The sequence below is a fragment of the Carcharhinus amblyrhynchos genome, chromosome 10, assembly GCF_965287045.1.
Source record: "Carcharhinus amblyrhynchos chromosome 10, sCarAmb.v2.hapA, whole genome shotgun sequence".
Classification (NCBI taxonomy): domain Eukaryota; kingdom Metazoa; phylum Chordata; class Chondrichthyes; order Carcharhiniformes; family Carcharhinidae; genus Carcharhinus; species Carcharhinus amblyrhynchos.
In genome coordinates this window covers 43,746,561-43,764,092 of record NC_137333.1, presented here as the reverse complement: position 1 = coordinate 43,764,092, position 17,532 = coordinate 43,746,561, and the positions used below count along the sequence as shown (strand labels likewise).

Below are 17,532 nucleotides of genomic sequence, written 5' to 3'. Positions count from 1 at the left end.
TAATATAAATGACAAATAACAGTGGACCCAGCACCGATCCCTGCGGCACACCACTGATTACAGGCCTCCAGTTTGAAAAACAACTCTCTACAACCATCCTCTGTCTTCTTTGTACAAGTCAACTTTGTATCCATTTAGCTACCTTATCCTGGAACCCGTGAGATTTATCTTTATGCAACAACTTACAATGTGGTACCTTGCTGCTAGAGCAATCAAATCTGAACTCCACAAGGGAATGAGTGATTGTTTCAGTTTTGTAGTGATTGAAAAACAGAAAGATTTGTGTGTTTTTCTTATTCATTTATGTGGTATGGGCATTGCTGGCTAGGCCAGCATTCATTGTCCATCTCTAATTGCCACTGAGTGGTGACGGTGAGCTGCCTTCTTAACCGCTGCAGTCTTCATTGTGTAGGTACACACACTGTGCTGTTGCAGGGGTAGGGTGGTGGGGTGGGGGGAGAGTTCCATGATTTTGGTGTTCAGAATGTTATAGAGAATGAGAAGCGATGTTCATGCAATTAGGAAACATAAGCAGATGAGGGTAATCCAGAACCTATTTAGACAAATTGTGAAATGTTTAAGCAGTAAGTAAAGTGGGAGGAAGGGAAGACAGTAAAGCATCAAATGGCAAATGGTTTTACAAAATGGGATATTTCCAAATGTTTGTAGTTTACTCGCTGGAAAGATGAAATGGACTCTCGAGGCACAAGTTCCAGATTATAGCCAGGAACCAAGTGAGGAGATCCATATTTTCAACACTGAGATATCTGAAGGAGATTATTTGCCCTTTAATCTGTTCCTCACTCTGTTGCCTTAGCAATAGGCTTTGGGAAAAATTGATATAGGGAGAAAATGACTGCTGTAGGCATTCATTAGAGAGCTTGATAAACAACTTGGAAAACATCCAATTTACTGCAACTAGATTCAATTTGAAAAGTTCTTTTTGTACTTCTTACACGACCAGGGCTTTTAATATATCTCCTGGCTTTTTTCTGTTTGTTACCAGATATTAATTGTGCATCTCTTTGAACCAAAAACTGCCAGCGTCACTCAGCTGTGACTGCTGTGTACACTTACGAAAGCTTACCCTGTTACCATGCCAGACTACAAAGCAGTTATTTGACTGTAATCCCTATAGTTGTAGATATAAAGTGATGGCTGGTGAGATATTCCGCATTATTGAGATCAGGTCCAGCAAAGCATACAGTCTGATATTAAAGGCCAGGGTACATTTCTATCTCAATCAGCAGCATTTCCTCAACTTTAACACAATTTGACTTTGATCACAAGAAAAGGAAGGTCGATCAATGAAAACTTTATATTTAACCATTGGGTGAGCAGTCAGAATGATGGAGGTGAAAGAGTAAGTGACCTCAAGGTTAATATCACTGAACAAATGCCTGGTAATGGGGAGAACTGTAATAGGTGACACTGTAAACAATTTTACACTAGATAAAGAACATGCAGATTTAATATGGCAAGAAAATAATACATTTCCAGCACCTAAATCTGAGAATTGATGTTGGAAATGGTGTGGCCTAAAAGACAAAAAAAAAGAATAAGGGGAAAAGCACTGTCTTAATAATAAGAAAGAGAGCTAGAAAAATTGAATCACTTTCAATACAAAATTCATCACAGTACATTAGCAATTGCAAGTTGTTGATTTTTAAAATGGAGAGGGAATTGATATGAGATAAATGGAACAGGTTGACCACCCATTGTGTATAATTAAACTGCTTGATGTTGGGTAACTTTCAAAAGAAGGCATAAAGTTAGAAATGGGTGTTCACCCATCAAGCCTTTCTCAGACCCAATACTCTGTCATGACTACTTCCCCTAAATAATTTCTGGAAGGCACATTCAACATAAATACTTCTTCTTTTCCAAAAACAATCAGACAAAACTTTAAACTGCTTCACAAATGCAAACCCTGAACCATTGTCTCCCACAGGTAACACTTTCCTCCACTTCATCCCTACAAGAGACAGTTTGTGTCCTATGGAGTATTTAATCAGGTCTGGCTATTTTCCTCTGAAGATTAATTAATGTTGTCGCCAAACAAATATTCATTCAGATTCTTCAGGTAGCTGTGAGAAGGAGATCCTTAACAGGATCAAGTCACAAATCCTACTCAAGAGGTTCATATTATGTGAAATTTAGGGAAAGGTCATGGTGTTCTTAAATTAAACATTAGGATAGCAGGCACTCCCTTTCCCTGAATATCAGCTTGAATATATGAATGTGTAGTAATACACAAAAAACATCAAGCGTTCTCATTTTATATCACAGCAGAAATGTTTGAGTGAGTTTTTTTTCTCCAAAGATGTTCCTCTTTACTCCTTCCAGTGCTTTAACACCGTGCGACATGGGACGATTTGCTGAGCTCACACAGCTTGGGCTACAAGCCTACTGTAACTCTACAGTAGAAAGCGAGGAAAACTAATCTTTAGAAATAACAGCATCAAAGGATAATCAGTTTATTTAATTTTCCAAGGAGCTAACATAACGTAACTAACATTACCCCTACTCCCAAATATTTTAAAATACATTCAATAACATCTGTCAAACACCTACACAGCAAACTATGTAACAACCTGTCAATGTGCAGTGAGAGGTTGCTTGTAAAGAACCGAAGTGCCAGAACTAACAAGTTTATGTTGAAGTGTGCACAGCAAAAGGTGAGTTTAAACAGCATGTTAGTGTACGTGAGTATAAACAGCATTGCAGGTGAGTTTAAACAGCATATTACTGTAGGTGAGTTTAAACAGTGTGTTATTCTCGGTGAGTTTAAACAGCATGTGAGTGTAGGTGAGTTTTAACAGCATGCTACTGTAGGTGAGTTTGAACAACATGTCACTGTAGGTAAGTTTAAACAGCATGTTAGTGTAGGTGAGTTTAAACAGCATGTTATTCTCGATGAGTTTTAACAGCATGTTCGTGTAGGTGGGTTTAAACTGCATGTCACTCTAGGTGAGTTTAAACAGCATGTTACTGTAGATGTATATAAACAGTATGTAATTGCAATTGAGTTTAAATAGCATGTTAGTGTAGGTGAGTATAAACAGCATGTTACTGTAGGTCAGTTTAAACAGCATGTTACTGTAGGTGAGTATAAACAGCATGTTATTGTAGGTCAGTTTAAACAGCATGTTACTGTAGGTGAGTTTAAACAGCATGTTACATAAGAACATAAGAACATAAGAAATAGGAGCAGGAGTAGGCCATCTAGCCCTTTGAGCCTGCCCCACCATTCAATAAGATCATGGCTGATCTGAAGTGGATCAGTTCCACTTTCCTGCTTTCTCCCGATAACCCTTAATTCCCTTGTCTATCAAAAACCTATCTACCCGTGACTTAAATATATTCAGCGAGGTAGCCTCCACTGCTTCAATGGGCAGAGAGTTCCAGAGACTCACCACCCTTTGAGTGAAGAAGTTCCTCCTCAACTCTGATCTAAACTGCACCCTCCCCCCCTTATCTTGAGGCTGTGCCCTCTAGTCCTGCTACCCTTTCTAAGCGGGAAGAATCTCTCTACCTCTATCCTATCCATCCTTTTCATTATCTTATACGTCTCTATAAGATCCCCCCAGCCTTCCAAACTCCAACGAGTACAGACCTAGTCTATTTAGTCTCTCTTCATAGTCCAACCCCCTCATCTCCGGTATCAGCCTAGTGAACCTTCTCTGCACTCCCTCCAAGGCCAATATATCCTTTTGCAAATGCGGCGACCAAAACTGCACACAGTACTCCAGCTGCGGCCTCACCAGTGCCCTGTACAGTTGCAGCAAGACCTCCCTACTTTTATACTCTATCCCCCTCGCTATAAAGGCCAACGTTCCATTCACCTTCTTGATCACCTGCTGCACCTGCAGACTGGGTTTTTGCAACTCGTGCACAAGGACCCCCAGGTCCCTCTGCACCGTAGCATGCTGCAGCTTTTTACCCTTTAAATAATAATCCCTCCTACTATTATTTCTACCAAAGTGGATAACCTCACACTTGCTAACATTATACTCCATCTGCCAGGACCTTGCCCACTCCCTCAGCCTATCCAGATCTCTCTGCAGACTTTCCGCACCCTCCATGCAATTTGCTTTTCCACTCATCTTCGTGTCATCAGCAAATTTCGTCACCCTACACTCAGCCTCCTCCTCCAGATCATCTATATAAATGGTAAACAGTTGAGGCTCCATCACCGATCCCTGCGGCACTCCACTAGTCACCAACTGCCAACCAGAATAACACCCACTGATACCAACTCTCTGCTTCCTATTAGAAAGTCAATCCTCCATCCATGCTAACACCTTACCCCCAACTCCGTGCACCCTAACCTTCTGTAACAACCTTTTGTGAGGCACCTTATCAAATGCCTTTTGGAAATCTAAAAACACCACATCCACCAGTTCCCCTCTGTCTACCGCAGTGTAGGTTAGCACAGGTGAGTTTAAACAGCATGTTATTATAGGTGAGTTTAAAGAGCATGTTACTGTATGAGTTTAAACAGCATGTTAGTGTAGGTGAGTTTAAACGGCATGTTACTGTATATGAGTTTAAACGGCATGTTAGTGTAGGTGAGCTTAAACGGCATGTTACTCTATACGAGTTTAAACAGCATGTTAGTGTAGGTGAGTTTAAACAATGTAAAAACATTTCCGCAACCGAAATAGCGTGACAGTAAACGCCTCAAAAAACGTTGCTTAACCGGGAGATAACACTATTCACCACCACTTCCCCTCTCCACCAAGTCTTTAAAACCATCAAAATCCAGTGACTGATAGAATATTAACTTATTTAAATTATTATTTCATTCAAAAAGACTATCTCTCCTCGAAATATAAACAATGTATTGCTTTACAATGCTGATACATGTTAAATAAAAACAATATTTATATCAGAATCGGCTGTCGATAAAGTCAAATGCAGAATTACAAGCCTATTAATGGCATTCCACAACAAAACTTCCCAAAGATTTCCGTAAGTTTTTGTGTAATTCTACACACTTAAATGAACAACTTCAACTTAATACTGGAAATGAACTATTGTGCTGTTGTATTGATAGGATCGTGCTGAGCCGTCCTCGCTTCACTTACGGTACATAATGTCCATACTGAGACGTGTAGGCTTCTTCACTGCTCACTCTTTTCATTGGAATATAATCTTCCTGTCCACTGGCTGGGTTTGCGATGGTCGCTGAGTTAACCGCGGCCACCCGTGGCTTCCTCTCATTCATCGCTTCACACTTCTCCCATTCCACGCTGAATAGTTCCTAGACTTGAAGCTTTTCCCCCAGGCAATTATACCCCAGGGAGGCTACGAGTCGGTGCCCTCCTTAAGTGACGCTTCCGATGCGTCAGGTTGGATATGTGTATATATTTGTGTCCGGGGTCGGTCTCTGATGTTTCTGGTGCTGGTGTGGGCGTGTGGAGTACATGAAGTGAAGTGAGACAGCTCCGAGATCAGTGTACATTCCCTGTCAGAATGTCTAACAGGAGGACGGCACGCTCAACAAATCAATCCCAATGATATCAGAGGCTGGATGTTAATTAACTGATTCATTTACCAATTTCTCTGTTTCGATTGCAATTCTCTCTGCAATATAAAACAATATCAAATGAAATGACATTATGATTATGATAGTTCAACGCCTTATACATTCTTACATTCACACAATTAATGTCAAACTAATGTTCGTGTTGATCTGTTTGACAACAACTGTGAAAAGGCATAGTGGGGTCACATTTTTAACTTTACTGTATCATGAGATGTGGACATGGCTGGCTATTCCCGCATTTATTGCCCACCCCTAATTGCCCCTGGTGGTGAGCAGCCTTCTTGAACTGCTGCAATCAGTGTGGTGCAGAATCACCCATTGGGATTGGGATCAGGATCCAGGATTTTGACCCAGCCACACTGAAGAAACCACGGTACAGTTCCAACTCAGGATGGTATGCGGCTTGAAGGGAGACTTGCAGGGGATGGTTTTCCCATGTTTCTGCTGTCTCTGTCCTTCTCGGTGGTCCAGGACATGGGTTTGGAAGGTACTACTGAAGGAGCCTTAGTGAGTTGCTCTTGTAGACTGTACATGTTGCTGCCACTGTGTGTCAGTGCTGGAGGGAGTGAATGTTTATGGTAGTGGATGGGGTTCCAATCAAGCAGCCTGCTTTGTCCTGGATGGTGTCAAGCTGCTTGAGTGTTGATGGAAGCAAGGTCATTGATGAAGCAGCTAATTGGTCCCAGGACACTGTTCTAAGAAACTCCCGCAGTGCTCATTAAATGAATTTTAGATTTGGAATCTGTGAGTAACATGAGCCTAAGTGTATCTGGTCAGGGTTGGATTTACAATGAAACACACCATCCCATGGTAGAGGGCACTCAAACAGGTGGGGGGACATAAAATACTGAGTGAGTGAACTGTTGGAAGGACCATCTTTCAGCTGAGACTGTCGGTTTGGTTGCATACAAAATATTTCCTCTCAGTTTCCCCTCTCAAAACACTAAAACAAACCATTAAAGTGATTTATGAGCTTGCTACAGCTGGAGCAAAGGAGAGGGAGAGAAAGAGTGGGGGAGGAAGGAGGATTCAGGATAAGCAATCTTAGCAAGCTCCAGGCAGTCTGGATAGATGTCTAGCTGAGAGACTAGAGACACTTCCTGGTGATGTCACTGGAATAATGCCCCTTCTTGCGGCTTTTAGCTTCACCATTCTGTGCTTGCTCAGTTCTAGTATGTGTGGGCTCCTCAAAGAACAGTAGAACAAAGAACAGTACAGCACAGGACCAGGCCATTCGGCCCTTCCAGCCTGTGCCAAAGCACTGCAGGTTTCAGTCATATGGGATGATTGCAATGAATGCAGCACGGCTCCAGGGAGGGGAATAGAGTCACAGCTCTAACTTTCAGAGGCATCAGATTGCATTGCTGGGCAATTGCTTATGGCATACGTTATAAAATGGGAGGTGTGAGAGTGAGAGAGAAACAGGCTGGATGCACAGCACATTCATTTTACTGCATTATAACCTGTCTCTTTGTAGGCAGTATGGTGACAGAAAAGTTTGAAAACTGCAATAACTGACTGAGGGTCTGAGTTAAACGAAACAATGGCTGGGAGGAAGGAGGGAGAGGCAATGTGGATGCCATTCCACTGCACTGCTATTCATTCAGAGGGAACAGTTTTAAGCTTATTTATTAGTTTCATAAATAGGCTTACATTAACACAGCAAGTTACTGTGAAGTTACTGTGAAAATCCCCTAGTCGCCACACTCCAGTGCCTGTTCGGGTCCACTGAGGGAGAATTTAGCATGGCCAAAGCACCTAACCGGCACATCTTTCAGACTGAGAGGAAACTGGAGCACCCGGAGGAAACCCGCGCCGACACGGGGAGAATGTGTATGCTCTCACAGGCAGTGACCCAAGCCGGGAACTGAACCTGGGTCACTGACGTTGTGAGGCAGCAGCGCTAACCACCGTGCCACCATGCCGCAAGGTGGAAAAGCGGGTGGTTTTGATATTTTTCTTGAGGCTTCAGCCTCTTTTGTTGTGTGTATTAATGTGGTCTCAGGGTGAGATGAATAGGGTAATTTTCTTTCCAGTCCTGTAACTATCAACCAGCATCACAAAAGCAGGTTAGCTGGTAAAGATCATGTGTTGTTTGTTGGAGTTTCCTTTGTGCAACAAGACTTTACTGGCTGCATTTTCATTGTTCACAACCATTGGATTTCTCAAAGCTTTATTCCATGTCAGAGTTTCTTTCCAAAATTCCAGTTTAAAGACAGGGAGAGAGAACAATAAAATTAACCTGGAGACCACGAGTTGGGAAACTACATGATGACACCCGTCCCACCCTCATTGCCTAAAGTACTTTGAAAATTCTGTTGCTAACTTAATTTATTGATAACTTAACTGTTTTATAAGATTGAGCTTAACCATAGACTTTAATCTCTATCTTAAACATTGTGGGTGGCATGGTGGCACACTGGTTAGCTTCACAGTGCCAGGACCCGGGTTCAAATCCGGCCTCAAGTGACTGTCTGAGTGGAGTTTGCACATTCTCCCCGTGTCTGCATGGGTTTCCTCTGGGTGCTCCGGTTTCCTCCCACAGTTCAAAGATGTGTGACTTTAGTTGATTGGCCATGCTAAATTGACCCTCAGTTGTCAGAGCACTATCAGGGTGGATGAGGGTGGTTATGGAGATAGGGCTTCTATGATAAATGTTTAAACTATTTATAACGCCTATGTTACTGGGTGATAATCAATGTTACAACATTTTTCAAGCCTAGAAATTGGCAACAAATTGAACAACATGAAGCTAAAGAGGTTGGGCAGCACAGGTAGCTCACAGCACAAGGGACCCAGGCTTAGTTCCAACCTTGGTTGACTGTGTGGAGTTTGCAAATTCTCCCCATGTCTCCATGTGTTTCCTCCCGGTGATCCGGTTTCCTCCCTCAGTCCAAAGATGTGTGGGTTAGGTTGATTAGCCATGGTAAATTGTCTGTTAGTGTCAGGGGAAGTAGCGGAGTAAATATGTGGGGTTACCGGAATAGCGCCTGGGTGGGATTGTTGTCAGTGCAGACTCAATGGACCGAATGGCCTTCTCCTGTCAACAATATCAGAAAGATCATAACCTATGTCTCTCTCTCCCTCTCCACAGAAGCTGCTGCATCTGCTAAATATTGACAGCATTTAATTTGAGACATTTGGCCAGAACAGATGCATTCTCAATCCACAGAAATTGGTTCCATCCAATTAAATTATTGTATTACTCCAGATTGCATCATGTCCCATTTCATAGCCAGTTGAAAGCTTATGTTTGTTTGCAGGTTGAGCTGCTCAGCAGAGGTTCCTGTTGGTTTGGCTGTGAGCTCTCAACCTCAGCACTGCACACACCTCAATCTGGTCATTGACATACCATGTGCTTAGCATCTGTGCCACAAGAGAAAGCAATGCTTATTTGCATAGTCATTTTAAGTTGTATCATCTCGTTAGAGTCACTTGATCGAATGGCAAGAACTGGAGTGATAAGATAATGTGCACAAGTACATTATGTGACTGTGAAAACGCCACTAAAATAACCAATGCCCTGTAGGTTTGGGTTGGGTCAAGCTAGGGATGGGGTGCTGGGGATGGGGGTGGGGGTTTTGGTGTCTGGGATGAGGGGACTGGAGTCATCCCAGAGGTGGTACCAAAAATGTAGCTGAGCACAGAGCCCCACTAGCTCTATATCGGTCACTGTATCTGGTTTAAATTATGCTTCAGCATTTCTACTGAATGTCATAATTAGACAACAATTGCATTTCAGGAAGTAATTCATATTAAGTGGGTAGCACAGTGGCACAGTTGTTAGCACTGCTGTTTCATAGTGTCAGGGACCAGGGTTCTATTCCGGCTTCAGGTGCGAGGAGTTTGCAGTCTCTGCCCGTGTCTGCTTGGGTTTCCTCTGTATGCTCCAGTTTCCTATCACACTCCAAAGATGTGCAGATTAGGTGGATTGCCCATGTTAAATTACCCCTTAGTGTCAGGGGCGCTTGCAGAATGAGTACTAGGAGTTATGGGATTAAGACCTGTGAGGTGGAGACTCGAAGGGCTGAATGGCCTCCTTCAGTGCTGTAGGGATTCTATGATTCTATTCTATGCAGATGGATTGTGTTTTGTTTTTCACTTATGTGATTTAAAGATCCAATTAAAACCTGGTTCATGAACAGATTTTGAATTACAATAATGACTTCAAATCATAATGAGAAATTAGAGAGAGTCACTATTTATTCTTGCCATGGAATTGGCACGGGCAAGGGTCCGACAACATAAATCTCTGTTGACCTTGGGCGGGAATTTGCGGTCTAGTGAGGCTGTAAAATCCCACTGAAATAGTCAGAAAACAAAAAATCCCATCTGGATATCTGGGTAACATTTGAGGATGCAAGGACATTGATTGCACTCTTGGGTATTCTTTTAGCTAAGACAAGCTTGTGTTGAATCACTTAATCTAAAGTAATGTAGAATCATTGATGTTATAAACTGTTGCACCAGCTTCAGAAAAACACAACAAATTTATTCTAGATAGATTTTACCAGCTCACCCAGCCCATCAATGGGTGGGATTGAAGTGGTAAAATCACTCCCATTGTGTGTTAATGAGACCATTGCAATATAAGATGATTTTTTTTAATCCATGTTGATCTTAAAATTCATGTGTAATGGCTAAGATAAGGAGAAGTGAATGGGTTTACCCTAATCCATTATTTTCATTGCTAAATGTTATTTGTTGTTGTTAATATTTATTAATGGCCCTGTGACTCTGTTCCTCCACATTTTATAAAAATTGGAAAAATTACGTATTTTTGAGCCAGGGTTCCATTTTGGAACCTTCCTGACAAGTTAAAACATCAACTGGGATCATAACAAAAGTGGAGGCTCTTGTAGAATTTCTAAAATTAGAGAAAGGGTTGTTGGATGCTGATTAGTAACAATGTGTTTGGATATTTTGAAACATGGAAAGCAAGTTACTGGATGCTGAATAGCAAAAGGTGTTCTGGAATTTATTGTTAAATGGTGGATTCATGCCTTAAAATGAATAAATGATATACTGAAGTACTGGACAAAAGAATTAGAGTTACTGTGAAGTGTATCGTACAGGTTAGAATTTAATTTGATTTGATTTGATTTATTATTATCATATATTGGGATACAGTAAAAAGTATTGCTTCTTGTGTGCTATACAAGCAAAGCATAGTATTCATAAAGTACATAGGAGAGAAGGAAAGAACAGGGTGCAGAATGTAGTCTTGCAATTATAGGCCATTGAGTTCTAGAGTCATAGAGGTTTACAGCATGGAAACTGGCCCTTTGGCCTAACTTGTCCATGCCGCCCTTATTTTCTTTTTAAAACCCTTAAGCTAATCTCAATTGCCCGCATTTGGCCCATATCCCTTTATATCCATATAACTATCTAAATGTTTTTTAAAAGATAAAATTGTACCCACCTCTACTACTACTTCTGGCAACTTGTTCCAGACACTCACAACCCTCTGTGGGAAAAAATTGCCCCTTTGGACACTTTTGTATCTCTCCCCTTTCACCTTAAACCTATGCCTTCTATCTTTAGACTCCCCTACCTTTGGGAAAAGATATTGACTATCTACCTTGTCTATGCCCTTCATTATTTATAGTCTTCTATAAGGTCAACCCTCAGCCTCCTACGCTCCAGAGAAAGAAGTCCCAGTCTATTCAGACTCTCCTTATATCTCAATCCATCCTAGCATACTAGTAAATCTTCTCTGCAGTCTTTCTAGTTTAATAATATCCTTTCTATAATAGGGTGACCAGAATTGCACACAATGACTTGTACAACTTCAACAAGACGTCCCAACTCCTGTATTCAATGTTCTGACCAATGAAACCAAGCATGCTGAATGCCTTCTTCACCACTCTGTCCACCTGTGACTCCACTTTCAAGGAGCTATTAACATGTACCCCTAGATCTCTTTGTTCTGTCACTCTCCCCAACGCCCTACCATTAACTGAGTAAGTCCTGCCCCGGTTCAATCTACCAAAATGCATTACCTCGCATTTGTCTAAATTAAACTCCATCTGCCATTCGTCAGCCCACTGGCCCAATTGATCAAGATCCCATGCAATTGGAGATAACCTTCCTCACTGTCCACCAGGCCACCAACCTTGATATTATCTGAAAACTTACTAACTATGTCCCCTATATTCTCATCCAAATCATTAATATAAATGACAAATAATCGTGGATACAGCACTGATCCCTGAGAGACACTGCTGGTCACAGGCCTCCAGTTTGAAAAACAACCCTCTACAACCACCCCCTGGCTTCTGTGAAGAAGCCAATTTTGTATCCATTTAGATACTTCACCCTGGACCCGTGAGATTTAACTTTATGCAACAACCTACCATGCGGTACCTTGTCAAAGACCTTGCTAAAGTCCATGTAGACAACATCAGCTGCACTCCCTCATTTACTCTCTTGGTTACCCCTTCAAAATATTCAAATTTGCGAGACATAATTTTCCATTCATAAAGCTGTGCTGACTAACCCTAATCAGTCCTTGCATTTCTAAATGCCTGTTGGTCCTATCTCTCAAAATACCTTCCAACAATTTACTCACCACAGATGTGAGGCTCACTGGCCTGTAGTTCCTAGGCTTTTCCCTGCAGCCCTTTTAAACAAAGGCACTCTCCAAACTTCAGGCACCTCACCCATGATTATTGATGATCCAAATATCTCGGCTAGGGGACCCGCAATTTCTTCCCTAGCCTCCCACAACGTCTTGGGATACATCTCATCAGGTCTCACAGATTTATCTATCTTGATGCGCTTTAAGACTTCCAGCACTTCCTTCTCTGTAATATGTACACTCTTCAAGACATCAATATTTAATTCCCCAAGTTCCCTAACACCCATGCTTTTCTGAACAATAAATACTGATTAGACATATTCATTTAGGACCTCACCCATCTCTTGTTGATCCACATATAGATTATCTTGTTGATCCTTAAGAGGCCCTACTCTCTCCCTTGTTACTCTTTTGCACTTTATGTATTTGTAGAAGTTCTTTGGATTTTCCTTTGCCTTATCTGCCAAAAAGGTAGGGTGAAAAGAAAGATCAGCTTGATATATGATAGGACCATTCAAAAGTCTGATGATGGCAGGGAAGAAGATGTTCTTGAGTCTGTTGGCACGTGTTGCGTTTGTACCTTTTTCCTGTTGAAAGAAGATGGAAAAGATTATATCTGGAATACACGTGGTCCTTGATTAGGCTGGCTGATTTTCCGCAGCAGTGGGAAGTATAGATAGAGTTGATGGATGGGAGGCTGATAGATTGAGCTTTCATAATCCTTTGTAGTTTCTTGCACCTTGGTCAGAGCAGGAGCCATACTAAACTGTGATACATCTAGAAAGGAAGCTTTCCATGGTGCCTCTGTAAAAATTGATTAACATCATAGTGGACATGCCAAAATGGAATCTAAAATGGCATTGGAATGGCTAAGGATTTCCAAAAGATGGAAGGTCAAACTTTGACAGAAAGTAATCAAGAGTCAGTAAACTGAACAAGTGGGTAAATTGGAGTTAGGATCACCTGCAGGGGTAAGGAAAGCTAAGAGAGCATTGTGAAACACTTAAAATTGCAAGGGTTGCCAGATAGACCATGTTCTTCAGAGAATGAAGATATTAAATTAGCTAAAATTTAATTACAAATGAAACAATTAAAAATGCTGGGGAAAAAAGGAGAAAGAGATAGAAATGAGAAAATCAGAAATGAAAAAAGATTAAGAGAAAGAAATAGAAACAAAGAAAGTTGAAATGCAGGAAAAAGAAAGGGAAAACAGTTTTTTTTAGATTGAAATTGGAAAATTTGTTGTGGAGGCGAAAAGATTAGCAAGGGAAGAAAGAGAAAAAGGAGAAGAAGAAAGAATTTTAGTTTAAAATGCTAACAAGTAAAAAAGAGACACCAGAGCAGGTTGAGGATGAACGTAGTTCTAGGCATTAACTTAGACATGGGAAAATGTTTACATTTGTACAAGCTCTTCCAAACTTTGAGGGAAAGGGTGCAAAAGCATTCTTTATTTCTTTTGAGAAGGTGGCAAAACAGCTGCAATGGCCAAAAGATATTTGCACATTACTTTTATAAAGTGTACTGGTAGGTAGAGCTAATGAAGTGTCTGGGTATTTGTCAGAAGAGATGTCAATAGATTATGATGTGTTAAGGGAAGCTATCCATAATGTATATGAATTGGTTCTTGAGGCAAAGAGGCAGAAATTTCAGAACACAAGAAAACAGTCTAGATAAACTCATATTGATTTGAGAAGGTGAAGCAAAATTGTTTTGACTATTGGTTATGGATATTAAAGGTAGAGAAAACATATGAAGCCCTTAGAGAGGCAATTCTTTTTGAAGAATTTAAAGATTCACTTCCTTTGGTTATTAAGACTCCTATTGAGGAACAAAAATGAAAATTGCTAGTCAAGCAGCAGAGTTAGCTGATGATTTAAAATTGGGCTAGAAAACCAAACATTTTTTCCATCATCCTTTTAAACATGAGAAGGATAGGAAGTGGAAAGGGGAAAAGGAAACAAATAGTTGAGGAAGAGATGGAAGAGTTGGGAATGGTCGGGAAATTTCACCTTAGACCAAAAATGAAGGTGCTGAGGGTAGAAGAGACATTCAGAAGCCAAAGAGATTTCATTGTAATGAAGTGGGACATATGTGGGCACTGTTGAAAATTAAACGGAAGACCAGTTTCAGTAGCAAGAAAGGAAGCATCTGAAAAAATAAATGAATTTTAAAACTATGATGTGGAGATGCCTGCATTGGACTGGAATAAACACAGTAAGAAGTCTCACAACATCAGGTTACAGTCCAACAGATTTATTTGGCAATACCTGTACATTGGGGAGGCCATGCAGACACTACGACAATGGATGAATGAACACCGCTCGACAATCACCAGGCAAGAGTGTTCTCTTCCTGTCGGGGAACACTTCAGTGGTCACGGGCAATTGGCCTCTGATCTTCGGGTAAGCATTCTCCAAGGTGGCCTTCACGACACACAACAATGCAGAGTCGCTGAGCAGAGACTGATAACCAAGTTCCGCACGCATGTAGACAGCCTCAACTGGAATCTTGGGTTCATGTCACATGATCTGTAATCCCCACAATTTGCCTGGTGTTGCAAAATCTCACTAACTGTGTTGGCTGGGGACAATACACGTGTCTTTAACCTGTGCTTAACCCTCTCTTCACTTATATTGTCTGTACCTTTAAGACTTGATTAACTGCATTCCAACAATTACTTCGTAAATTGAGTTTGTGTCTTTATATGCCCTGTTTGTGAACTGAAATCTCACTCACCTGATGAAGGGCAGTGCTCCAAAAGCTTGTGGCTTGTGCTGCCAAATAAGCTTGTTGGACTTTAACCTGGTGTTGTGAGACTTCTTACTGTGTTAAAACTGTAGCAGTGATATGGGTGAAACGTGCTATTTCAAAATCAACGATAAAGGGGGATAGACCTCAAGATAGTTCAGAGAATTATTTAAGAGTTGGTGAAGGAATTCAGGCAGTTCTAGATAACTTGTTTCAAAGGGAGAAGTTTACTGTTACTCCTTTAATGAAATAAATAAACAAATTAAAATTCTGAGAGATACAGGAGCAGATCAATCATTGATGGGGCCAACAATACAATTTGTATTCCAGGAAGTTTTATGAAGGAAAATCTATCAATATGGGATATTAATGGAAGGGATGAATCTGTTTCTTTGTGCAATGTTAATTTAATAAAAAATTTTGTCAATTGAATTGCTATGGTTGGAATTATTTTTAAATTACTTATTAGATTTTATCCTAGGTGGAGACAGTAATGTGATGACAACAGAATTGCAAAAAGATTGCGGTGTTCTGAACAATCTTTTGAAAACTACTGTTGTGAAAAATGAAACAATCATTGCAGATAACAAGAAATTGAAAAAGAACCTGGCTTAACACAGAAAATCAATTTTCACCTTGGAAAGACCAGTTTGTGAATGAAAAATGAGAACTAATGAGAACAATTGAGAATCAGCCAGGACAAATGAAACATTTGATTGAGGATTTGAACTACCTGAAGAATAAACTTGAAAAAGCAAACACGGCAAAAGTGGAACTTCATTGAAAAGTTGATGAACTTCAAGCATCAGCAGTATTTATGAAGTAATTTGGAAAACTCTTTGAACAAGGAACTTATTGATTGAATGCAGAATTAAAAAGCAAAACTAACAAACTGTCAGGATTTCGTCATGAGAAGAACATTGAGATTTTTGAACTACAAAGCAAAATGGAGGAAACGAAGAAGAAGATGGATGGTACAGAGTGTTGCAATTCAAAGGTTGTTCCTGTAAATAAAGCTCACTTTGCATAGTGATCCAGTTTAGCAAAAAACTGATCCAAGTAATATTACTGGTGTATTAAAGCCAGTAATGGACAATAAGAAAACAACCAAAGTACCTGCAAAACTAGAAATTGCAAATTGTCAACCAAAGGCATTAAAAGAACAAACTGATCTTCCTAAGTCAATGACTCTGACTGAAAAATGCTTGTCAGTGATAGTACATAGATGTAATAGCTAGAAGAAAGACAAGTTAACTGTTTGCCGAAGACCATTCAAACTCTATAAGAACTGGAATGAGATAGTTCAATCGAATCCTTCAACTTTTTTGCCCAGTTTCTGAACTATGAAACTTCAGAGAGTGCAAGTGATTGACATGACACAAACAGAATTGAAATGAACTCGTTTGAAGTAGAACTGGGAGAAACAACATTCACAAAATATTTAAAGGACGAACAGAGTGACAGTATATTATTTTGAATGAACATAAGAAGCATCTTAACAAATTCTTAAAATAGACAAAAGACATTTTGACCATAGAAGGAGATGGTAATGCACAAACATTTTGGCTGTGTTAAATCGAAATGCACATTTACCACAAGCGAATTTAGAAAGTGGGCTTGAGAGAGGAATTGTGCCCACAAGTGACGAAAAGGACAATTATATTGCACTGCAGACTTAAATGAAACATTCTCTTTTGAGTTGAAAGCTGAAAATCAGAAGAAAATGAAATGCAAGACTTAAGTTACAATAATGTTACCATTTATAGATTCTGATGATGCTCTTAAAGTTGTTGCTTTTGTTTTGATTAAACCCTTGTAATCAAATATTATGGTGTGTAATTGTGAGCTAAGAGCACTGTACTTGTATGATGGAATTAGTTATGTGATTAAATATTTGTTATGTTAAGTTTGCATAAGTTTGATGTAACACCAGTGTAAAGAAATCTTCATATTTATGAAGAGTTATTTCTTTCAAAGGGGGAGGGATTAGGATAACAAAGGTAGTTTTAAGAGATTTGTATTTGTACTGTGAACATTAGGAATAAGGAATAATTTTACGTGAGTTTAATTTAATGTTTTGTGCCTGGAAGAGTAAAACCTATAGTTAGATTCATGGGGACAAAGGTGTTTATATGTACAGGAGTTGATTAATTTCCAACTGTGTTTCTGCTATGCTTAGAGAAAGCTACAGCATGAAGAATAAATATAAGTAACAGTCATTGCTGAGCATTGGACAACCTTGTAAAGTCAAAGAAACTTTAGTTTTAGCTGGATATGCTGCAGTTGGCTACAGGGTAGTGGGAAGTGAACCTCTCTCAACTCTACCAGGAGAAGTTAGACAGGGCAAGGGAATTGCAAATTTGCGAGCTTCCTAAGGAACAAGTTACAGTCCAAATAACCAGGAAATTGGAACAGAAAAAATGTATAAGATGAAAGGAGTTAAAAGAACAAAGACCAAGGTATTTAACAGAATAATTCAAGGAAAACAAAGTATTCTAAGTTAAAGAGACAACTGCAGTACCTAGATTTAAAGTAGTAAGCGAACTTCAGAGGTAAATGAAACATTTAATACCACTTTCTTGGACATTAGGAATCGAGAGTTAAAGCAATTGTGAACAGTTTGTACAACAGTCAAGGCAAATAAATCCAAAAG

The 17,532-nt window shown here is 40.0% G+C and overlaps 1 protein-coding gene across 1 annotated transcript in view; it reads right to left on the bottom strand.

Moving 5' to 3' along the window:
- LOC145348898 (short transient receptor potential channel 6-like) overlaps nt 1–5,303 on the bottom strand; it is a 132,594-nt gene extending 127,291 nt beyond the window's left edge. The window contains exon 1 of the mRNA XM_080196950.1: nt 5,091–5,303. Coding sequence (XP_080053076.1) covers nt 5,091–5,230 — 140 coding nt within the window. The 5' untranslated portion in view covers nt 5,231–5,303. The remainder of the gene's footprint in view (nt 1–5,090) is intronic.
- Nucleotides 5,304–17,532: the final 12,229 nt, after the last annotated feature.